This window comes from Panthera leo, chromosome E2 (genome assembly GCF_018350215.1).
Source record: "Panthera leo isolate Ple1 chromosome E2, P.leo_Ple1_pat1.1, whole genome shotgun sequence".
Classification (NCBI taxonomy): Eukaryota; Metazoa; Chordata; class Mammalia; order Carnivora; family Felidae; genus Panthera; species Panthera leo.
Genome location: NC_056693.1, coordinates 56,519,369 through 56,543,965, shown reverse-complemented (window position 1 = coordinate 56,543,965; position 24,597 = coordinate 56,519,369). Strand labels below are relative to the sequence as shown.

General features: G+C 45.4%; 1 protein-coding gene across 7 annotated transcripts in view; it reads right to left on the bottom strand.

The window, feature by feature from the left end:
- Positions 1-24,597, bottom strand: part of CDH13 (cadherin 13) — a 1,030,961-nt gene that overhangs the window by 131,297 nt on the left and 875,067 nt on the right. For all 7 annotated transcript variants that reach the window (XM_042919726.1, XM_042919730.1, XM_042919731.1 and 4 more), the window contains one exon: positions 16,175-16,315. In XM_042919726.1, the coding sequence (XP_042775660.1) occupies positions 16,175-16,315 (141 nt within the window). The remainder of the gene's footprint in view (positions 1-16,174; positions 16,316-24,597) is intronic.

Genomic DNA, 24,597 nt, shown 5'->3' with positions numbered 1-24,597 from the left:
GAACACAGACGCTGATGAACCAGTCTGGAAGAAGTAAGTGCGTCCTGAGACCGTGGATCTTTGGAGAGAACCAGGGGCTCGTCGTTCCGATTTCAAGGGCAGGCGCCCGCACACACGCGTTTTATTTAGGCGGGGCCCATGACAGCTTACGGCGGGGCGCTGGTAAACGTCTAACAGCAGACTCTTCGGGAAAACAAGGCCTGGTTCGGAGCCCGTGTCCCACCTCCACCACGGCCGGCTTCAAGCTGCCAGCGCGACGTGACCGCACATAGAGCCAGGAGGAGATGCCCAGACAACTGTTGCAAAGCTGGGCAAGGCGGCCTCAGCACCCCTGCTTGTGCTGAGCAGCCCGCGGTAACTGCCTCCCTTTCAAACAGTTCCTGGAGTGGACGGAAAATGTCTACGTGCGGACATTCGTCTCTTTGGGGAACTATCTCCTCATCCCAGGGGGTCACACTGGTGCGATCAACACGGTCCTCGCTTTTCCTCCTCGGAGGTGAGCCCGTGACCTGGGACGGGCCAGCCATCTCATCGTTCCCTGGCCCTCAGAATCTGGCCTGAGGTGGCCTTGCGACTCAGTACAAGCAATCAAAGTCTTTCTAGGAGATTAGCCTTTTGATCTGGGCAGGAGGGTATGTGTGTCTTTCTTTGTACATAAGCCATGGGGACATGAGCTTAGGGCCACCAGAGGCCATCGCACCTGCCATGAGGAGACAGCCCACCAGAGAAGAAAGGCAACTGAGAGAGACGAGCACAGCTTAGGGATGGAGGGGTATCCAGACGGTGTTCTGATGATGCTCTCTGAGCCCTGGAGGCAGCCTGGGGTCGGAAAGCCCGGAGACTCCCCAGTGGCGAGTGCGAACGCATTTTCTGGTAACGGGTGCCAACACCATGCCCGGTGATGGGTCCCCAGTGATGAGTCCCGCTCATCACCTTGTGAAGGGGGCCGACGCACTCTAGGCCCTGCTCACGTTCGTTCGAAGTGGGTTTCTGCCCTTCAACGACAAAATGGGCGCAAGCAGAGGCCTTTTAACCCTGGGGAACTAAAAGCAGATTTTCTCGAGGAAGAGTGAGTCTCGAGTCTCAGCCTCACTCTAATTGATTTGTCTTTGCAATTTCCCAGAGCTGAAGGAAAATGATATTTTGACCATTTCTGTACGAGGCAGGTACAAGTGGTCAATTCAATTTGCTGGGGTTTGTTGAGGCTGTGCTCTGAGCGACAAGGCCCAGTGCCCATCTTGTGGGAGGCCAGTGCTTGGCCGTTACGAACCAGACAGCTAACTGGTTCTGGCTCTGATATATAGATCTACAGCGCCGAGTTGAACCTGTGTTAAACCATGCATCCAGGGGCGATTAGCAAAGGCATCTGTTCCTATCTGCCGAGCTGCTGGGAAAGAGCGCTGTTTGTTAGATGTGATTTAATGCAACAAATATTCTTTGCGGTCCCTCTGTGTACATTGTTCTGTGGCTGAACGGGGAGACTGTGACAAATGAAGCTGTGTCTGCCCACAGAGAACTCCAGTCTGGAGGGGGTAGAAACGGATACCTACACTGCTGGTCCCACTCATGCTGGGAAGCATGCTGTGACTGGGGCAGGAGCAGAATGTTTGGAGAGGCACCAGTGAGAGAGCCAGTTAATTCTGACTGGGGCGTGTGGGGGAGCTTAAGGGAAGTTCATGGCCGCCCCGGGCCTGTCGCTGGGACAACAGACCCATGGAGGGTGGGCCATCTCTCCAGCCCATCCCTGTGTTTCTGCTATACCAGCTAGCCCGGACTCCTTCTCTCAGCCCCTCAAATGCCTCTTGTGTGCCTCAGGGCATTTGCACACGCTGAGTGCTTTGCCCATGTGAGAGCTATCCCATCCCAGACACCATCTCTCCTCGCTTTAGTTAGCAGAGCTTAAGACGTAAAAGGGGAGACATTACTTTGTGCCCTCACTTTTCCAAATCCCAGACGAGGTCATGCTCCTGAAGCTCTCAGAACGCATCTGTGGGATGCATCCCTCTTGCGGTGCTTTAATGTCACAGGTCCTCCCTGCTAAGCCTTGAGAAGACCAGGGCTTGCCCATCGTCTTCAAATCCCCAGCCTTCAGCCCCACTGGGTTGGATTAGCATGCGGTGAATGCAAGAGCTGAGGCCACCTGCAACCCTGCTAACTCAGAACAAGTATGCCAAGTGCACAAGGACTGGTGAACGTGAAGAAGCACATTAGCTCATTAATGACTACGGAACGGCGGTAACGACAGTAATAAATTTAAAAGATTTAAAAATTGTTATCGGAGATGACAGACTAGGATAAAAATGACCCTCATTAATGAACCCAAGTTTTTCTTGCTTTATAGGCCTTTCCCTGAAATCTCCAGTGAGCCAAACCTGGGTTTCAGTCGTGAGATTTAATAATCGGTGCACCATTATAAGCCATCCACAGCAATGCGGGAAGATTTCAAGTCAGATGCGCACACGCGTGTATACAAACTGAAACTGCCGATGTCTTTCCAGGAATGTTGCTGTGGTCAACAGAGAGCACTTGGCCTTGTTGGTGAGGTCTCTAATAGAAGGATGGCTCGTCGGGGGCCTGGCTTCTTTTATTTCTGAATCCCACAGAGCCAGACCCGCGTGCAGAAACTCAGAAAGTGGGTACAGCGTAGAGGCTGAGAGCTGGGCTCTGTAACCAGCCAACCCACGGTGGCATCCCTGCCCCACTATGCTGTAATGTCAGGCATGTTTCTTGACTTTCCTGTGCCTCAGTTTCCTCATCTATGAAATGGGGGTAATGGGAGTCCTTAAGTCATAAGGCTATTGTGAGAAATGATTCATGATCCCTACGGCCTTTAAAACAGTGTTTTACGGTTCAACACATTGTAACTCTTAGCTTAAAAAGGGTGGTTTTATGGATAATACAATTTTTTGTGTGCTCATAAGAGGTAATTATTGGATTTGCCCCTGGACCTAGCAAAGTAAAGGTACAGGCCTGCTGTTCAAATTCGTTGGCTATTAGAAAACTCTCCTTTTTTTTTTTTTTTTAATTTGAAGAAACCAGAGGGGAAGGAGTAGCTTAGACTTACTGTGGTGAGCCCAGGAGAGAATTCTCTCTGTGTGTGTCTGTGTGTGTGTTTGTGTGTGTGCTGTATTATTATTATTTTTATTTTAATGAGCTCTACATCCAACACTGGGCTCGAACTCATGACCTTGAGATCAAGAGTCACATTCTGACTGAGCCAGCCAGGCGCCTCCCCAAACATTGTCCTGATGTGAATGGAGAGGCAGGTGAGGAAGTGAGGCGAGTGTGTGTGCCAGGGTGACCGTCACAGTCTCTGCACTGGAATGTCTAGGCGGCAGGTTCGTGGAGTGTGGACAACTATGTCAGCGCCTAACAATGCGGGTCCCTGGGTTGGTACTTATTCCCTACCTGAGGATCTAGGAAGGTGGGGGGGTCATGTGTGACTGGAGACATCCTCCCCAGCAGTCTCCTGACCAGCGATGTGCCTGTGGAACAATATTCTTAGGGTTCTCAGTCTTGATCTGGCCCTTGTCATCCTGTGTAGTCTCTGTCCTGCCTCATGCTGCTCTAGCCACACTGCATGGCTCTCACTTCCGCAAACAAGACACGCTCTTCCCAGAACCGCGGGCTTCACATGGACCCTCTGCATCCCCACCCCTGCATCTCACTATTCTGGGTTGATTTCTGTCTCCCAAAAAAGATATGGTAGAGTCACAACTGGCAGTATCTTAGAATGTGACCTTACTTGGGAACAGGGTCTTCACAGAGGTGACCAAGTTAGAATGGGGTATTAGAGCGGGCGACCAGTCCTCACAAAGGGGGGAAATTTAGACACAGATGTGCACACAGGGAGAAGGCTATGCGTGGATGAGGGCAGAGATCAGGTGATAAATCTTTGGGCCTGTAAACAACATAGATTGTCAGCAAACCACCAAAGCTGAGAGACAGGCATGAACAGACTCTCCCTCAGAAGAGACCACCCTGCAGACACCTTGATCTTGGACTCTGGCTTCCAGAACTGTGAGAGGATAAATGTCTATTGTTCAAGCCACACAGCCCCCGGACACTAACACAGTGATCGTAAATATCGCCTTCTCTGAGGAAAACTCCCTGAACGTCACGGTAGGTGCCTACATTGTCCCCCACTGTGGTGATTTCACCCCATTCCATCTTGTCACTAAGGGCCATCCAAAGCTATTTTCTGGCTCACTGTCCCCATTCTAGACCATAACATCACAAGGTCAGGGACGATGTTGTGCTCACTGCACTGTATCTCAGCCTAATATACTTCCTGGCAAAGAGGAAGCATGGAACTCATGCCTGCTGGATGTGCTGGTGAATGAATGAATGAATGAATGAATGAATCAATCGATCAATGCACTTTGAAAAGCAACCATATAAGTTTATGGTGTGTAATATGCAAGCCTAGGCACATTCAGGTAGTACAGGCTGAAGAAGATCCTTCGCATAAATCCCTATATTCTTAGATGTGAGCAGGCCGACAGCAAAATACAATGCTTCCAACAGGGGGAAAATGGCTATTCAGTCTATAATAGAAACAGACTTTAGTTTGGAAAGAAGTGACTATATGAAAATCAATTCTGGATCATTTCGTCTAATCCCACTTCGAACAATGAGCCCATATACCAGTCTGGAGTTGTGGGATATTTTCTCTCCTTCTTGTTTGTAAGTTCACAGAATAAGGTGAGCCTGTCCCCACTCTAATGATTCCCTTAGGCATTATTTACTAACACCGGGCTTGCCTTTCTCTTCCTCCCCGGCCCTCCCTGTCTCCCTCTCTCTCTCTCTTTCCTTGATGGATAGAGAAGAACCTTCAGGGCGCCCTCCAGTCTATGTAGATTCATTTATTCACTTCTGGGAAGGAATTTAACTCCAACCCTCTTGGCTCTCAGTGAACCACGGTAAAACGATACACCTCAGGATTGCTCGTGACTTCTGTGTCACTGTAGGGCCCTGACTTTTTCACTGGTAACAGCCACGTGTGCCACAGCCACACGGGCCTGGGATCTGCTATCGGCCTTGAGCAGTGTCCCTTATCTCCAAAACCAGGGGGCTGGGTGGGATTCTTTCCAAGGTCCCCTCGACAACATGACTTTTTAATTTTTTGATGGCCTCTGCTGCTTGCTGCCGACCATTTATAATTTGTCCCCTCATTCACCTCTTATTTGGTCATATACTCCATGCCAGGCTGGGTGCTGGGGCCGGAACAGAGAACAGAAGAGACAAATGTCCTCTCTTGTGGAGTTTATATTCTCATTTGGGGAGAATGCCAAAAGCAAGTAAGTCATCTAATTATATGGCACATTGGAAGGTCGATATTACCTATTACGTTAGGGATAAAATGTGTACAGATAGGATGTGCACATATGGTAATAGAATACATATGGGATAATACATGACAGCATAGACTAGCATACATATAACACTATACGATATGGAACAGAAGAATGTTTAATAGCATATTAGAAGCTGAGGTAGAAACAAGAGACTGAAATAGGTATCTGCTGTATGAAATGTAAGCTCGTCTCTAATTACACATTTGATGTCGCCCCTACGGTTTGTCCTGGCAATGATGAAAATGGCAATGATGAATGATGACATGGAAGGAAGCATGGAACTCTGATGATGAAATGATGAAATGGCAATGATGAAAATGACGTCCTGCCAAAACACCAAAGCGTTTAGACGGTATTACGGAGGTATTGTATGAGTGCACGAGGACGAGGTGACGTGATAACACCACGCCGCAGGATATGCCTCGTGTCTGTGGGAACAAGAAGGAGGAAGCAGCAGCCTTCCCGGGGGATTCATAATTTGGGTGTTGAAGGATAAACTGGGAGTCTTCCGGATACAGAGGAGCAAGGCATTCCAGGGAGACGGGAACAGAATGTGCGGTGGCGCGGAGGCATATGCCAAAGCGCGACGTTTTGGGGGAAGAAATAGGGCTTCCGTGTGGCCTGAGAGGAGAGGAGGCTGTGACCGGGCGGACGGTATTTAAAACCACCCACGCATAAGACCCAACGATCTCATTTCTGACGCTGTCCAGAACAAAACGGCTGCCATGTGCAGTGGGGGCGTGGATAGGTCACTTCTCCACCACGTGCCATTTTTGTGGCCCCGGGCTTTCTGTTTTTGAACAGTTAAGTTCTCATTCTGCAAGCCACGTATGGAGGTGTAGTAATGTCGTATTCTTAGAGTTACAAAATGTATGTTTTATAGCTTTGTGTTTGTTGCTCTTCGTGTGAGATGTTGCATTTGAATAGAAGGAGATGGATGGAGTCTTCGGAGGCCACTGTGCTCTGTGGTGGCCCCGTGGTGAGACTGCGCCAGCTGTAGTAAAAAATTGCTTTTATTGCCACTGAGTTGCGCTGACCCTCGGAGCATAACCAGAGGGTTAGCAGAAGCATGGAATTTGCACAGATGTTCGCACAGGGATGGTGGGGATCAACACATCATGAATATAATTAGGAAAGAGTGATTAATGCAATAAATCATCTGGCTGTCTGGTCTACCTCTACAAGAGACTTGAAGAACCAGCCACAGGGCGGATTACATTTTTTCACTTTAAAAAGTCCAGATGTCTTGACATCGCTCACACAGTTTTGAATCGGCATGGGCATTTTCGACCACGCGCGATTCCTCACCCTGCTGTCCGTGAACAATTCAATTCAGGAAAGCACACAGCACCCTTTTCCTTAGCTGGACGTATCCTGTTTGGATGATGGCTTCTATTTATAGAGCACGCTTCCAGTTGTACAAATGTTTCCCTTCACTCTCTCTTAGTCAAGAAATCCAGCTGTAGACCTGCTGTTTCCAGGACTTGTGACATTGGAACACTGGGAGATTTAGCGGATGATTTCATGTTTTTCTAGGACCTTGGTGCAGGAGAAGAAAGCAGTGAACTCACCTTTTCCAACTGAAGATACATGGGGGATGCTGGGTATTGGCTGTTTTGCGGGTAACCCCTCGTTAATTATGTGATGGGAAGTTGTAAAAGCAATTCGCAGCAGATGGCCTCTGGAGTCCTTGGACAAGGTGTTGGCCCAGACAGCGATGGACCAGGAACTGATGTCATCGAAAGTGATGTTACTGTTTGCACAGCTGGGAATCGGTGCTCCCCATGCACTGAAGTTACACTGTTCTATTTTCTCCAAATATTCCATTTCCCGACAGGTGGGGATTCCCACCCCACCCCCATCGCCCTGCACAAAGCAGGGGATGAAAATCCCAACAGTGTATGTTTGGTGTTATTTAAAACTTCAGACGCTTAGAAAACTGTCAGATATGTGATGTCCCGGCGGCACAGATAAAAGGCTCACGTAGTTCACCAAGATGGCTATAAAAAGCTTCATGGGAAGAGGGAAGACGGGCTATTTGGAATAACATTTAATCATCTTTAAAGATTTAGCGGGTTGTTAAAATGCCTTGGACTCCACCTTCCAGAAGAGTTATTTGAGTCAGATAATTGATATGGGTTTGATCTTCTAAGCAATATGTGGTTGGCTTTCTGGATTAATCTCTATTGAGCAAGCAGAATGTATAATTGTGTGGTCCGTGTTAAGACACAGGCACATCTGATTTTAAAGGGCTCTCCTAAGGGAAGAATACTCTTATGGGAGGAGAGACTGATTGAGAGCACTCAGCTATGGTGCATGGAATACTGGAGGAGTAGATAAATGTATTCGCTTGATTTTTTTTAAAGTTCATTCACTTATTTATTTTTGAGAGAGAGAGAGAGAGAGCAAGCAAGCTCAGGCGGTGAGAGGGTGGCAGAGAGAGAAAGAGAGAGAGTATCCCGAGCAGGCTCTGTACTGTCAGCATGGAGCCTGACATGGGGTTTGAACTCACGAAACGCGAGATCATGACCTGAGCCGGAGTTGGATGCTTAACCAACGGAGCCACCAGGTGTCCCTAAATACACTCACTTTAAGTAGACTTTCGGTGAAAGAAGGCACACAAAGGCATTTCTTAACCACCAAACAACCAAAAACGAAGGAGAAGATCCCAAAGAATGAAGGAGACTCCAGAGAGTCATGTCAGTTCAAGAGTGGGGGGATCAGAAAGTAAACCCGGCCACGGATCATGCGGTTAGTTCAAGTCTCTTGTCGTTCAAGTCACTTCTTGATTACGAATATCAAGGAAGAGACACAAAAGTTATTTAACCTTTTCACTAAAATGAGTTGATTGCAAAGCAAATAGAATGGGAGGATGAGTGCCTGACAAACTATTTCATTATAGTTTTTCAATCCATATTTTTTTTTGAGAGAGAGAGAAGAGAGAAGCAGAGAGGGAGAGAGAGAATCTCAAGCAGGTTCCATACGCAGCACAGAGCCCAACAGGCGGCTTGCTTTCATGACAGTGAGATCAAGACCTGAACTGAAATCAAGAGTCGGACACTTAACTGACCCAGGTGCCCCTTCAAAACATCCGTATTTTTAAAAATATTTATTTATTTTTGAAGGAGAGAGAGAAAGAGCATGAGCGGGGGAAGAGTCGAGAGAGAGGGAGACAGAATCCGAAGCAGGCTCCAGGCTCCCAGCTGTCAGCCCAGAGCCCGACGCGGGGCTCGAACTCACAAACTGTGAGATCATGACCTGAGCTGAAGTTGGACGCTCAACCGACTGAGCCACCCAGGGCCCCCAATCCATATTTTTAATGAAGATGTTAGGATGTTTTGTGCCACACTGAATTCCATACACATAACTACTGCTTTTCCCTGATACTTCAGATTAAAAGACTGATCTTTGTGGATGGTAATCCGAGCAAAGTTCTTCGAGACCAACCCTCAAATCTAGAATGACTTGAGAATGTGTATTTAACACCCAAAAAACTCCACCTGTGTGAAAGCACTGGAGAACTCCCAAGGCAGTCAAAATTGAGAGTCCAGGATCGTGCAGAGAGGGAAGCGAGCTCAGTGAGGGGAGTCCAATATCCTATCAGCTTTTCCCCTGAAGGCATTTTCTAAATTGTAATGGCACAGGGACACGAGGCTAGGGATCTGAGGAAGAAGAGCCTCTGTAAACACACCAGCCTTGCAGTCAGGACCCCAGAAGACCAAGAAGAAATCAGGAAGTAGATTAGCCCTCATAAAAGACTGAAACTCCCCAATAAACCAACTCAATCCCAGTCTTATTTAAAGTTATCTTTTTCTACTCTTACTGGTTTCAGAAAGTAAAAGTAAATCCTTTCTGGTAGAATACAACATCAGCCAGAGTCCAAAATTGCCTTTAAAAAATTGTCACATGTGTTATTCAGAGTTAAAAAAAAATTCTAGGCAGGCCAAGGGACCATAACACATGACCAAAAAAGCAAGTGAAAAATACTGAAAATAGAAATAGATTTAGAAGGGATCTAGATACTGGAGTTAACAGACATTGAATTTAAAGTAACTCTGTATTATATATTTAAAAAATAGATAAAATGCAAAACTGAAGGAGAGAATTTTAATCTACAAAATAAATTCATGGAAATTATATCTAAAGTACAATAATTGGGGGTGCCTGGGTGGCTCAGTCAGTTAAGCGTCCAACTCTGGATTTCAGCTCAGGTCATGATCTCACAGTTTGTGAGTTCGAGCCCCGTGTTGCCTCTATGCTGACAGCACAGAGCCTTCTTGGGATTCTCTCCCTCTCTCTCTTTGCTCCTCCCCTACTTGTACTCTTTTTCTCTGTCAAAAAATAAGCAAATAAACTTAAAAAAATAAAGTACAATAAATGGAATTAAGAACTTAATAGATGGATATAAAAGATTAGACATAGCAGAAGAGAGAATTTGTGAACTGGAAAAGAATGAGGGGAAACAGAAGCATAGAAAGTTAATATATATGTATAGTGAGAGTCTAAGAAAAAGAGAAAATGGGTCAAAAGAAATATTTGAAGAGTTATGAACAAGGAACAAGTATGATAAAAACAAATTGAATGATACCTCATTAGGCCATGATAAAACTGTGGAAAAGTAAAAGCAAAGAAATGTTATTAAAAGCAACCAGAGGAAGGGCCACATTTCTGTCAGTGGAGAAGAAAGGAATACTGACAGCTGACCTTTCGATAAATGTTAACTGACATGTTAATGAAGTCAATGAAATGACACCTTGAAAGTGTTGCACGAAAATAACTATCAACTGAGATTCTGTGCCCAGTGAAAATATACATCAAAAATTCAGGCAAAAAAGATGATAATAATAAATGAGAGAATTTATCACTGTCATACCTGCACTATTTTTAAAATACAAAGGAATTCTTTAATCAGAAGGAAAATTATCCCATGTGGAAGCAAAGAAACATGAAGGAATAGGTAATAATATAAAGGGTGAATAAATGCTTATTAAATAATATTTTTGTAAAATGTAAAACATGTAGTATTAAAACATGACAACAATATCTTAAAATATAGGAGTGGGGTAAAGGGAATTTACTTGCCCTAAAGTCCTTGAAGAATCCATAAGTGGTAAAAATGCTAATTCACATTAGACTCTGTAAGTCGAGGATGTATATTTCAACTTCTCAGAAACTAGTACAAGAATATGAAAATTAAGTGTAATAAATAATTTATAGTAGAATATTAAATGACAAAAATAATGGATTAATTAATAAAGAGGTGAGAAATGAGAGAAAAATAACTATAGGAAGGTACTCAGACAGAAAATAAGTATTAGAATTGGTAGATTTAAGCTCAAATATATGGTCTTTGCATTACATGTAAATGGAAAAACTAATCCAAGTAAAAAGACTGGGATTACCAGAAGTGGAAAAAAAAATCAAAACCCAAATATACATTGCTTATAAGAAACACACTTTAACATAAGATTAAACTTGAGAGAAGAAAGGATGGAAAAAAATATAGCATGATGACACTAACCTTAAGAAGGCTACAGTAGTTATTTTACTACCAGAGGAAGTAAATGTTAAAGCAAAAAGCATTTCCAGAGGTAGAGAGTACGTTTTGTAATAATAAAAGACCAAAACATCAGGAAGATATAACAATTTTAAATTTGTACGCGCTTAATAACACAGCTTCAAATACTCAAAGAAAAATTTGATGCAACAGGAGAAATAGATATATCTACAATAATAGATATTGTATCTACTCTTTCAGGAAGTTACAGAATAAAACAGACAACATATATAGAAGATTTGAACAAAAATAACTGTAAACAACTAATAACTCAAACAACTGTAGATTTCACATTGTTTTCAAGTCCACATGGGCCGTTTACCAAATCTGATCACATGCTGGGTTGCAAAACAAGTCTCACTAAATAGCAAAGGACTATAATCATATCAGTGTGTTCTCCCACCAGAGTGGAATTAAGCTAGATGTCAATAAAAGGAAATAACAAGGAAACTTCCAAGTATGTGGGATTAAGCAATATACGTTTAGGCAGGCGACTGAGAAGGGTTTTAGGAAGTTTCTGAGTTGCTAATCATGCTCTATTTCTTGATACGGGTTTCGTGTTTGACTTGTAATGAACGAAATCACTCAGTATTTGTGTACTTTTTTGTACAAAAGTTACATGCTTTTTAAAAAAGAAGTCCGTAAAATTGAATAAGTCGTATTAATAGTAATTTATTTATTTATTTTTGATTTTTTTTTTTCTTATTACATTTCTTTATTTTTGAGAGGCAGAGAGAGAGCACAAGTGGGGGAGGGGCAGAGAGAGAGGGAGACACAGAATCTGAAGCAGGCTCCAGGCTCTGAGCTGTCAGTACAGAGCCTGACATGGGGCTCGAGCTCACCAACCGTGAGATCATGACCTGAGCCGAAGTCAGATGCTTAACCGACTGAGCCACCCAGGCGCCCCTATTTATTTTTTTAAAAAATTTATTTATTTTTGAGAGAGAGACAGAGAGAGTGAGCTGGGGAAGGGCAGAGAGAGAGAGAGAGAGAGGCAGAGAGAGAATCCCAAGCAGGCTCCACACTGTCAGCATGGAACCCGATGTGGGGCTTGAACTCACGAACCGCAAGGTCATGACCTCCACCGAAACCAAGAGTTAGATGCTTAACCCACTGAGCCACCCAAGTGCCCCTTAATTGCAATTTAGAAAGACATTTTGGAATGTTTCAATAAAACAGGTAAGCAAGTATAGTCTCCCAATTTGGAACAATATTATAGGTAACTTCTTTTTCTTTCTAACTATTAGGGAATTGAGAGAAAATTCAGATAAAAATTTAGTGTATTGTACATGAATGTGCATAGCAGCATTATTCACAATAGCCAAAAAAATTGAAACAGCCCAAATGTCCATCAGTGGATGAATGGATAAACAAAATGTTGTAAATTCATAGAATGGAGTATTATTCAGCCAGAAAAAGGAACGAAGTCCTGATACAAGCTATAACATGGAGGAAGCTTGAAAACATGGTGAGTCAATGAAGCAAGTCACAAAAGGGTACATACTGCATGGCTTCATTTATACGAAATTTCCAGTATGAGTGAGTCCATAGCAATACAAGGAAGATTTGTAGTTGTTAGGGGTCGTGGGGATATGGGGATGGCGAGTGACTGCTAATGGGCATGGGGTTTCTTTGGGGTGATGGACTGTTCTAGAATTAGATAGTGGTGATGGCTGCAAAACTTTGTGAGTCTACTAAAAGCCAATGATTATACATTTTAAAAGGGTGAGCTTTACAGTACGGACTTCTATCTCAAAAAAGTTATTAAAAATACTTAATGGAATGTGAAGCAGGAGTGGCAAAGGAATGAAATAAATAGATGTGATCCTGACATCATTCTGCATCAGACAGTTGATTAAGAGGCAAAAGTACACTTCTAACCCAAGAAATAAAGTAGCTCCTTGACTGTTTGAGAAACCAATGAACGAAGAGGAGGGAATCACCCAGGGAGCACCTGGGTGAAGACTTAAATGTCTTGTGATTTGAACTGCCATGTCAACATCAATAAAGATAACATACAATTCTTTTTAAAATATTTTTTAAAGTTTATTTATTTTGAGAGACAGCACAAGCGGGGGAGGGGCAGAGAGAAAGAGAAAGAGAGAGAGAGAGAGAGAGAGAGAGAGAGAGAGAATCCCAAACAGGATCCGCACTGTCAGCATGGCGTCCGACTCGGGGTTTGAACTCAACGAACCTTGAGATCATGACCTGAGCTGAAATCAAGTGTCCAAAGCTTAACTGACTGAGCCACCCAGGTACCCTAGAATTGGCTTTCTAAAAAAACCTTTAAAGTATTTCCTCTCTCAGTAACAATCTCTATATTGTCCAAGACTGGAACATGCCAACTAAAGATGGAGTTATTTCTTGGGCTCCTTTACAGATAAGGAAGGCTAAGAACATACAAGCCCCAGTTGCTTTCTGGGGGAGATTTTTACTTAGGTAGCAAGTCCTTCTTAGCCCTTCTCACTTCCCCTTTCTTTCTTCCTGGTATGTGGACATGATGGCTGGTGCTGCAGTGACCCTATTGTATTGTGAGGCAGCCTTGGAGAAGGTAGAGAAGAAAGAAAAGAGGAATCCGGAAACTGGTGATGCCACGGTGTCACCACATTGGCCTGGGACTACTGCCAGTGCAGAGCCCGACAGGGGGCTCGAACTCATGGACTGGCATGACCCGAGCTGAAATCAAGAGGTGGCTGCTTAACTGACGGAGCCACCCAGGCGCCCCAACCTTTTACATTTTAGAAACATCGTCACCACGGTATCATCCTCTTGCCCACCACCATCTTGCCCACCACCATTTCCTTCCTCACGGCTTTTATCCCAGCACTGTCCTCACCACCACCTGCCTTGTTACCACTCTTCTCATCGCCGACACTCTAGAGAACTGTGGGTGACCCGCACTGTCTAAATGCTCTCCATCACGGGCTCACATAACAGTCATGAGAACCTACTGAGATGGGCTCCGCCGTCAGCCCCAACAACAGGTGAAGAAACGAGAACGTAGGTGGTTGACAGATTTGTATCCACGGCGGGACTTGAATCCAGTTCTGGTTCCAGAACCCACCTCTTCCCCTCTGTGTTATCTGGTCTCTGGCAATTCTGGCATCCCAAATGCATGCAGGAACATGTTAGCAGATTTGACTGTGAATTTAATTTGTCCAACATTGGACAAGGGCTCGTGTGGGACATCTAATGTCCTAGAGGGAGAGTTTCATGTACCCGCTGGCTGCCGGTCCCTCTCATTTCATCCCTTTTATTTTTGTATGAGTTGAGACATCACTTTCGCCCTGTGGGCATCTCACCTTCGCCCTGTGGGCATCTCACCTTCGCCTTGGCTTATTGTCCAATGTCCGTTGAAAGAGAAGTTCTGTGCTTTTGCCGACATCCACAGGTGAATCCACTTTCCATGAGGCTACTCAGGGTCTCTTACTCGACTTAAGAATTACGTTCAGGTTTTCCTTGAATTCAGCGGTGTCGACAACAATGCACATCTCTCACTCAGGGCATTTAGTTTGTGACGGGTGCTACGTTCAGGGTTACACTGAGATAACTAATTCGTCTCACACGCTTGGCAACATTGATAGACCTTCTTACTTTAGACTGGGATTATCCAATTGTTATTTTCATTCCTGTCTCTATTGAATATGAAAACATGCCTTTAGGACTTTTTTGGAAATAGAAATTCTGCAGATAAACCAGTATCCCCAGTGAATATTCCATGGGACATCAGCTCAGTGAGACATAATGAGGTCACCCAGGAACAGTTATTCCTGGGGCCAGAAAGGTCTGGAAAACCCTACAGACTCTACTCCTCTTAGAGAAACACAAAGCATTTTCAAGGTACCTCAAAGTACTGCAGTAAAAGAAATCCTTCTTTCTCTTCAACTCCGCGTTTCCCACATCTAGTTGACCCCGAAGTCTTCCCCTGCCCCACAATGGTGGAACTCGTGAAACCAGTTTTTTTGGGGGGGGATACCAGTTTGGGCACCCCGGGAATAGTGAGCAATCTGTTTGAGCAGTCAAAGGCACATGTCATGGAAAGCAGTAGAATGAAGCCATATCAGCTGCTTTGGCCACTGGCATGTTGAGGTTGGATTCCTGAGTGGCCAGACCCCCCCACCGGGAGAAGGGGAGATTTCCACCCTGAACGAGTGATGCGTGTCTGGGGACAGGGGGCTGGGGAGCCGGAGCGCCCCCTCTCCTGAGCCATCTGGGGTGGCCCTGGGACTCTGGACAGAGGGGTGAGTTAACTGCAAATCCAGACACGGGCCTTTTTTCTGAATGGCAGGGAGGGTGGAAACATCAACCACAGATCAGGGAGCAGTTGTATGACTCACTGGGAGCTATTTTGCATCCCATTTCTGTCACTTCCTCTGCCCATGACCTTGGAGCAGTTATCTAGACTCTATGAGCTGAAAGGAAGCTCTCTTACTGGCAAAAAGTGGTTAATGAAACCAACCTCACACAGTCCAACGAGGCAATGGATGAAGGTTGGAGGGCCCCACTGCCAATGGCAAGGGCTGTCTTTACCGATTCGATGCTCTGGGTCAGCAAGTGGGGGATCAAATCTTTGGCTCTGACCCTGACCCCCAAAGGAGCCATGACATTTGCACATTTCTGTCAGAGCCATGATGCAAATAACTTCCTAGTTTGGATACAAATTCGGCAACCGAATGCGATTCTGTGTACTCAGCCTGCCCCCAAACACTGCTTCGCTGGAATAAAGGGGGACCGGCAGCCATGATCCATAATCATAAAAGCACAAGAAGTGAGAGTAAATAGTGACTCTCCTGGACAAGCTAACTTGGCTGTTATTTATAAGCTCCTGGGCCACCTTGTTATTGCCAAGAAAATCTGCTCTACCTTACTGCTGCTGTTCTGTCTGGCCTCTCAATCTGTACTTGCTGAAAAAAAAAACTTATTGTTATGCTAAAATCACAATGGGCCTCTCCTAACTCAGCGCTAAATAACACCGATAAAACCATGAAGATGGAGCTTTGGCATTAGAAGCTCTTTTCTTGCAGACTTTAACAAGATTCAGTGCCTTCCTTCTCACAAAGCGCTTCTCAGCATCACACGCGCACAGAAGATACAAATAGGAGAAAACGTTCCGGCGAAACGGCACCCCCTCTCCCACAAAGCAGTGTTTCCATTTTGCAAACTGGAAGCCAGCCCCGGGGCTGCAGGTGGTGCATGGGATTAACCCCGATCGGCGACCATGGTCGCGACCTGCAGGGGCGCTGGGGCCGCAGACGCTTACCTCTTTCTTGGTGAACTTTGGGGGGTGATCGTTCTTGTCATCGATCATGATGGTGGCTGTGGCCGTGCCTGTTAATCCGACATCCAGTCCGGCCATGTCTTGAGCCTCGATGATCAATTCATACTTGGGGTTTTCCAGAGTCTATAGAGGAAAAGCACAGACAAGATGGCGTAAGGTTTGGGCTGCCCCGTGTCCTTCCTCGGCCTCCCCCTTACACCCACAGATCTCACCCATTTGTATAACCATACCTTTGGAATCTCTCTAATACAAGACAGTCCCGATTCACAGACTGGACATGGTCGTGGGGGTGGAATCTATTTTCTGTCCTTATCTAAAGGGACGTTTGATATATTCCGCACTGTTTCATTTCTGGGCTTTGGGTATGCAATGCATGTTTGATGTTTACACCTGTGAATTTAATTTCGTCGTGGCCTCATCCAGCTGATCTGGAAAGGAGGCTAAGTTTGATGAGGGGATTCGGGCTAAGACGGAGGCCCTCGGAACTCAGAGTGACTGAACGACCTGATAGCCAGGCACTGGGTACTGGGTTTTGTACTTAATCTTTCCAGCAAGTGTGTTAAGGCGCATTTAAGGTTCCCATTTTACAGGTGAAAAAAAATCCCAACTGAGTTGAGTAGAGTCACTTGCACCGCCTTTCTTTTGTGTCATTTGTAGCCATTTTTGTCTTTCATGCTCTGTTAAGTTTGGAAAATGCATTTTAATCCATGATCTGATAAATGCAACACAAGCAATATTGTACCATGGCCTCCCTGAATGCACATAAGCTTTCATTGGAATATTGGACGGCTTTCCTGCTGCCATGTTTAAACAGAACAGCTAACCAAGTGGCCCTGACCCCAAGATGAGGGGGGCAGTGGTTGGGAAACGCCAGTCCCTGCCTTTAAATTGCCTCTGGGATGGATTTGCTTGCCTGGGTCAAGAGCACCCCATTCTTCTGGTAAGCCAGCACCCCACATTTCCTCAGCGGACCTACCCATCACTTCTTCTTTGCCCATGTGGTTGGGGTTGGGTTGCCTTTCCCCACCGCCCACCTTGCCAAATTTTTGGATGAGCCCCGATTGGAACTAGCAACCAAGCATATGCCATCCCAAGGGCACACGGTGACTCGTCCGAGCTCAGGACCTGTGTTTGACATTTGGGAGACAGAAGCTCGGTGTCTCTGTGGTAATGAGTCTGGAAGCTTTTAGCCTGGGAGCTAGACGAGCTACCTCAGGACCACAGCTGGGTGGGGTGGGGAAGTCCATCTGAGAAAAAAGCCAAGCTACTGACAGAACCAGACTTGAACCCTGGAAGAAAAGAAATGTTTCCCAGTGATTGTATTAGATCACTTCATCGTGGCAGGCCCGGAGCCAGTCTTGCCTGTGGACTTTTTAGCTAATTACGGCATTAATTTTCCTTATTTGCTTAAACCATTTTGGAGTGTTTGCTTAATTACTCACAGAGTTCGAGTTGCATCAGCGTCAATAACAAAAACAAAAGGTCCTGCCAGGCATCAATAGTCCTGTCGGTACAATGGCTGCAAAGGCAATTGCTTATACGAACTAAGAATTAAGAAACACCGTGGGAAGCAAAAACCAAAAACACAGCAGGGATCTAGAATTTCCTTCTAAAGCCAGAAGTTTACAATGTGTATTTTAATAACTCAATGCTAGCTGTCCCCAAAACTTTCCAGTATTTTTAAAAGGCGCTGGCTCCCTAGGGCATCTTTAATTGGTTGTTTCTTAACTAAGAGCCTCTGAGCTACTAACTTAAGGAGTAGGAGTTCTGTTGTATGGTTTGGAAAGCTCAAAATTCTTAGATTTGAGAGAACGAGTGGGGTGCTAATACACTCCTTGGAAAGGATTATTCACAATGTTCCCCTCCGCCCACCCATCTTTACTGAAATACGGTTGACATATAACATTGTGTAAGTTTGAGGTATACGTATGATGATTTGATACATGTGTATATTGTGAAATGAGCTCCAGGAGACTGGAAGTCCTCACAGTTCTCTAACTGCTGAGTGCACACAGACTTTGACACCAAATCCAGATCGAGGGGATTCTGGTTGTGCCCAGATCAGTTCTGTCTCCACTCCAGCTGGAAGCTGGAAAATCGTCAGCTTCATGTAAGTGACTTATCATCACCCACACGTTGGACTGGGCTTACTATTTGCCGTAAGTTCTGCAGCTTGGACCATATGAAGCCAATCAATTGGCCCATTTTCAAAATCTTTCCTGAGCGTCTCTGGGCAAACAGTAGCCACTCACCGGGTCTAATTACTTGTATAACATTTTTACTTTTCTAATAAAATGTTGCATGATTTTGGAAGCACTGCGCCATAAAAATAAGAAATTTGAGTATTTTTGAATATTGAAGAGATTGTGGCAAACTTAGTCCTTTTCCCCACATAATATCACTTCCCAGTATCATTCCTTGACATCATTTTAAGGGTTGCATAAAATATAATGATATGCATAATATATAACTTACTTCATCATCTTCTATCATTAGGACTTTAGGTTATTTCTAGTCTGTAAGCATTTCTGACAATTTCAAATTACACTGCAACGAACACCTTTGCTAAAAATATTTTTTTCAGTTTTATTTATTTATTTTGAGAGAGAGAGAGAGAGAACATGAACAGGGGTGGGGCAGAGAGAGGGAGAGAGAGAATCCCAAGCAGGCTCTGCACTGTCAGCACAGAGCCCGATGCTGGGCTCAAACTCACGAACTGTGAGATCATGACCTGAGCCAAACTCAAGAGCTGGACACTTAACCGACTGAGCCACCCAAGTGCCCCTACAACGAACGTCTTTATTCAAGAAGCTTTTGATATATTGACTATTTTTTTTGAACGATAGATTCCAAGAAGTAGAATCATTGAGTCAGAGTATAAACATTTTAAGGCTCTTCATAGTTAACCCTTGAACGAAGCATGGGTTAGGGGTGCTGAACCCTTATGCTGCTGCTGAAAATCAATGTATAACTTTGGACTCCCCGGAAGTGAACTGCTAAGAGCCTCCTGTTGACCGCAAGCCTTACTAATAACATAATAAGGTAACGCAGGTTTTGTATGTTAGATACATATTATACACTGTATTCTTTTTTTTTTTTTTAATTTTTTTTTTTTAACGTTTATTTATTTTTGGGACAGAGAGAGACAGAGCATGAACGGGGGAGGGGCAGAGAGAGAGGAAGACACAGAAGCAGAAGCAGGCTCCAGGCTCTGAGCCATCAGCCCAGAGCCTGACGCGGGGCTCGAACCCACGGACCGCGAGATCGTGACCTGAGCCGAAGTTGGACGTTTAACCGACTGAGCCACCCAGGCGCCCCTATACACTGTATTCTTACAAGAAAGCCAGCTAGACAAAAGAAAATCATAAGGAAGAGAAAACGCATGTATAGAATTGTATTGTACTGAATGAGAGAAATCCACATATTATCCACACAGTACAGACCGGTGTTGTTCAAGGGTCACCTGTATTCGTAATTCACTGCTGCTTGCCTAGAAGATCTAATCAATTTTCCCATCAGTGCCACCAAAACATGTATGATCCCGGGCATGGTTTGTCCCTAAACGACAGCTGATTTTGCTGCTTGAAGCAAAGTGGGGCCGAGCGTGGTTCTGTGATGGCTCCTATCTAACAGGGCTGTGAATTCCTCACAGCATTGCCCGGCCCCAACATACAGCGTGGGTTACTATGGACACGCACAACAATGGTAGCGGCTACGTGCTGTTTTGGCTTCCCAGTGTCCATTTCCTCTTACCCTCGGACCTATGCTAGGATTCCTCTTGGGGGCGTCCCCCCCTTCCTCACTCTCCGCACAGGTGGAGTTCAGGTAGGGCTGACTCTAGCCGTGAACTAGGGATGGTCGCGTGGCTCGGGCCTGGACAATCGGGGGGTCTCCCACTCCCATGATCTTGTGATGCACGCATAACCCAAGTTAGGCCACCTAGGATTGAAACGCAATTGTAGCACCTACTTCCTTTAGCGCTCTTAGGTAAAAGAAGTCCTCTTTCTGTTTCCTGGGAGGGGGTGGGACATAGATCTGTTGCAACCACACAGAGGAAGTCAGCCCGAGGGAGAAGATACCACAGAGCTGAGATACCACAGAGATGGAGTTTCTTCAGCCTTACTCGAGTCATTTAATAATCATCCTTGAAGCCAGAATTTTCCCCTCATATTTTGTGAGTTCTATGAGCTAATAAATTTCTCCTTTCCTTAAGACGTCTAAATTAAATGTTCCATGAGTAGCAACAAGGGAGTTTTGACTAATACTGCAACTAACACTGTGATCAATTATCTGGTTATTTGCGAGAAAGTGTGAGAGCTATTGCATCATGCTAGGGGATCACAATAGGCTGTTCACAACAGCACTGCAATCATTTCTTGAATACATTATTTTTCCTTTTAACATTTTTCCCTCCACAGAAACTTTTTTTTTTTTTTGGACCAGAGACAGTTATTCTAATTTTTTCCTTCATTAGTCTTCGTGTCCATTTAACTGGAAGTTATTAAACATCTAGTCTAAATATCGTGCTGGGGAGGGGTGCCTGGGTGACTCAGTTGGTTGAGCGTCCGACTTCGGCTCAGGTCATGATCTCATGGTTTGTGAGTTTGAGCCCCGCGTGGGGCTCTGTGCTGACGGCTCGGAGCCTGGAGCCCGCTTCGGATTCTGTGTCTCCCTCTCTCTCTCTGCCCCTCCCCCACTCATGCTCTGTGTCTCTCTGTCACAAAAATAAATAAACATTAAAAAAAATTTTAAATATTGTGCTGGGGATACAGAGATGGGAAAATAGAGTCCCTTTCTTCAAGGAGCTGAGAGACGTTCAGGGTCAAGGGCAGGCATAGTTCTAGAGAAGTTCAAGGTCAAGGGCAGGCATAGTTCTAGAGAAGTTCAGGGTCAAGGGCAGGTATAGTTCTAGAGAAGTTCAGGGTCAAGGGCAGGCATATTCTGTAGAACTGCGAGAAAATGGAGTCAAGGCTGAGCACAGACGTGTACAAATTCTCATGACAGTTCAAAGGGATGGACACACTGGCTTTAACTCTCTTGTAATCTAACAAATTTTATAAATGATGGAAAAAAAGTGAACCAGCCAATTCCTGTCTCCTGAAGTTTATAAAGTAAATAAAAGTTTATGACTGCAATGAGAAATAGATTGACCAACCCAGTAGGAAATCAATTAGACAATTAAGGAGATAAATTGCAAGGCTCGGGGTGTGATGTTCCCAAAGTCTCAATTTTCTGGCAAACTCAAGGCTACTTTTAAAACGTGTTTTTATTTTTGGAGGAATATCCAGTTACTGGAAGGAAACTGGAAATAATACAGTCGTTTCTGGAGTGGAAAGTGAGGGCTCTCCTCCACCCCTCTCCAACCCCCCCGCCGAGAGGTGACTGTCATTACTGGTCTGTGGTCTCCTTCCTTTCCCCCCACATCACACACATGCCTGCGTGTGGGCACACACGCACTTTATGTTCACACGTATTTTTTTTTAATTTTTTAACATTTATTTATTTTTGAGAGAGAGAGGCAGGGTGTGAGCAGGGGAGGGGCAGAAAGAGAGGGAGACACAGAATCCGAAGCAGGCTCAGGTTCTGAGCTGTCAGCACAGAGCCCGACGTGGGGCTCGAACCCACGAAATGCGAGATCATGACCTGAGCTGAAGTCGGTTGCTCAACCGACAGAGCCACCCAGGCACCCCTATATGCACCCATATTTAAACAAATGATTCCCACGACACAGCTGTGCAAGCTGTCATGCCCTATCACTCCCACCCTTAGTGATTATTGATCTGTCTATTCTTGTTATATAACCCTTCCTTACGGGATGGTCACCCATCCGGTTGTTTCCAAGTTTTCTTTTTAAAAAAAATTTTAAGTTTATTTATTTCTTTTGAGAGAGAGACAGAGTGAGCACAAGTCGGGGGAGGGGGAAGGCAAGAGAGAGCGGGAGAGGAAATCCCAAGCAGGCTCCACACTGTCAGCGCAGAGCCCGATGCAGGGCTTGAACTCACAAACCATGAGATCGTGTCCTGATCTGAAGTCAGACGCTTAACCAACTGAGTCCCCCAAGTGCTGCCCCCCCCCCCCAATTTTCTTCTTTAAAAGCAACTCTTAAGATAACAAGTCTACTGGGCTATCAGTATTTGGGGATGTGTTTTTTTTTTTTTTCTGTGATAAACATTATTGTTTTTGCAAATGACAACATTAACAATAACGAAGCAACTCCTTTGAAAGCGGAAAGACTGAGAAGATAGTGGCACCTGATCCACTCAGCTCTGACGTCCCTCCCACGCCAGCTGAGCCTTCTCCAGGAAGCCTTCCATAAATCCCTAGCTCCTGTGGTAACTCTTAAGTGAAATACACGTACGTGCGCTCATTTCTGTACTTCTCGGCCATCACTCGCCCTTGCTCCTCTGCTGGAAAAGACTCCTAAGCAGCCCACAGCTGCCCCATTCTCCAGGAAGGACGGCTGATGCAGAGAAATAGGTCCCCGTGGCCGCGTGTCAATGTTTGCCTCCTTCACTTTCCTCTCTCCACGTTACTCCCAGGCTCAGGAGAAGATTTTGCCTTCTTGAATGTCTTGGGAGGACCCTTCCACCATGGTACTTCACCCTGCCTCTGGGGGGACCTTCAGCGGTCCAGCTGTTCCCTCTCTTGGTGGGTGAACTGAACACGGGGGAGGGAAGCCTCACTGTCCTCTCAAGACCAAGCTGCTGTCTCTCAGGACAAGGATCTCACCTGATGCTTGTGTTTATGTCTCCCGGCTCTTTTAGGGCTCACTGGGGACACCAGTGTGGTCAACTCCAGTAGAAAGAGACTTCCAGGGGGCACCTGGGTAGCCCAGTCATTTAAGCGTCCGATTCTAGGTTTCATCTCAGGTCACGATCTCATGGTCCGTGAGTCTGAGCCCCTCATCAGGCTCTGCGCTGACAGCATGGAACCTGCTTGGGATTCTCTCCACCCCCCCCCCCCCCCCGCCTCTCCTCTGTTCATGCTTTCTCTCTTTCTCAAACAAATAAATTTAAGAAGAAAGAAAGAAAGAAAGAAAGAAAGAAAGAAAGAAAGAGCCTTTCAGCCTGAGTTAGGCTGAAGGTGCTGCTCTACCCGGAAGGACAGGAGCTGCACTGCTGAGATCTGGGATCGTACAGCCTTCTGGCTCTGACTTCTCCCTTGATTCTGGAACACACTCCAGGGTTTGCTCAGGAGAAGTCTTTTCGACCCCATAGCCAGCCAGCATCGGTTTCGGTGGCCTGCACCCAAAGGGACCTGTGGTAAGCCAGTGCTGCCGGTTCACCGAATCCTAGTTCTTTTGATTCCAGGGCGTCCAGCTAGATGAACTAGGGGGACTGATCCTGGCCAACGGAACACGGGCAGAAGTGACCCTGGTGCAGCCCCCAAACCTCCCATGTAATCCTCCACGTTTTCCGTTTCCCACAAAGGAAGAGGCCTGGATCTCCAAAAACAAAGCACTGTTTAGCTTTTCTAGTTTCTATTTATTTATGTTTTAAGAGACAGTGCGCACATACGCAAGTGGGGGAGGGGCAGAGGTAGAGGGAGGGAGAGAATACCAAGCAGAGCCCGATGTGGGGCTCAAGCTCACGAACTGGGAGATCATGACCTGAGCCAAAGTCTGATGCTCAACGGACTCAGCCACCCAGGCTCCCCAAGCATTCTTTAGCTTTCAGGGAAGTTCACAGAGGAGCTTAGCCTACCCTGACTAATATGAAGGCTATGTTTCCTGTTTGGTTTTATTCTGAATGGCCATTTACTATCTCCCTAAGTGGATGACAAAGTTTTCAAGGGCAAGGGCCATGCTTTTGACCCCACCACCTAGCTAGGACGCAGCAAACAAGGTGGGCGATTTACTTTCATTATTGTTAATGATGATATATTACTGTTGCCCTGAACTAAATTATATCTCAAAGGTCTGAGCATATCGGTGGCATTTCCAAACCAGAGTCATTTATTCTCGGGCAATGGCTTATACTTTGGGGAGCGCTAGCTCAAGGAGATAGGGTTTTATTTTGACCAAGAAATGTACTGTGTCAAAACCGGGGACATTGAATTGGCTTCTCTGATTTTATTTTCAGCTATTTGATCTGTACGACGTATCTAAGAGAGTCAGGCTGCTCTCTTGGTTTGCATTCTGCAGTCCTGCACTTGTTATCTTCCCCTGGATGTCAACTAGCTACCAGTGAATAGATATTCCCAAGAACAAAAGGACGATGGTATGTCTACAAGAAAAAAAACCTCGGGCGTATCTCCACAGACACAGGCCAGGTTCACGCATCACGCTATTTTAAAAACCAAACATTTCATTTCGGAAAAAACAAGAATCAAGCCATGTCATTAAATATGGCACACAATCAATCACCAGACCTTTGATGTTTTATGGCGACATTCATACGACTATG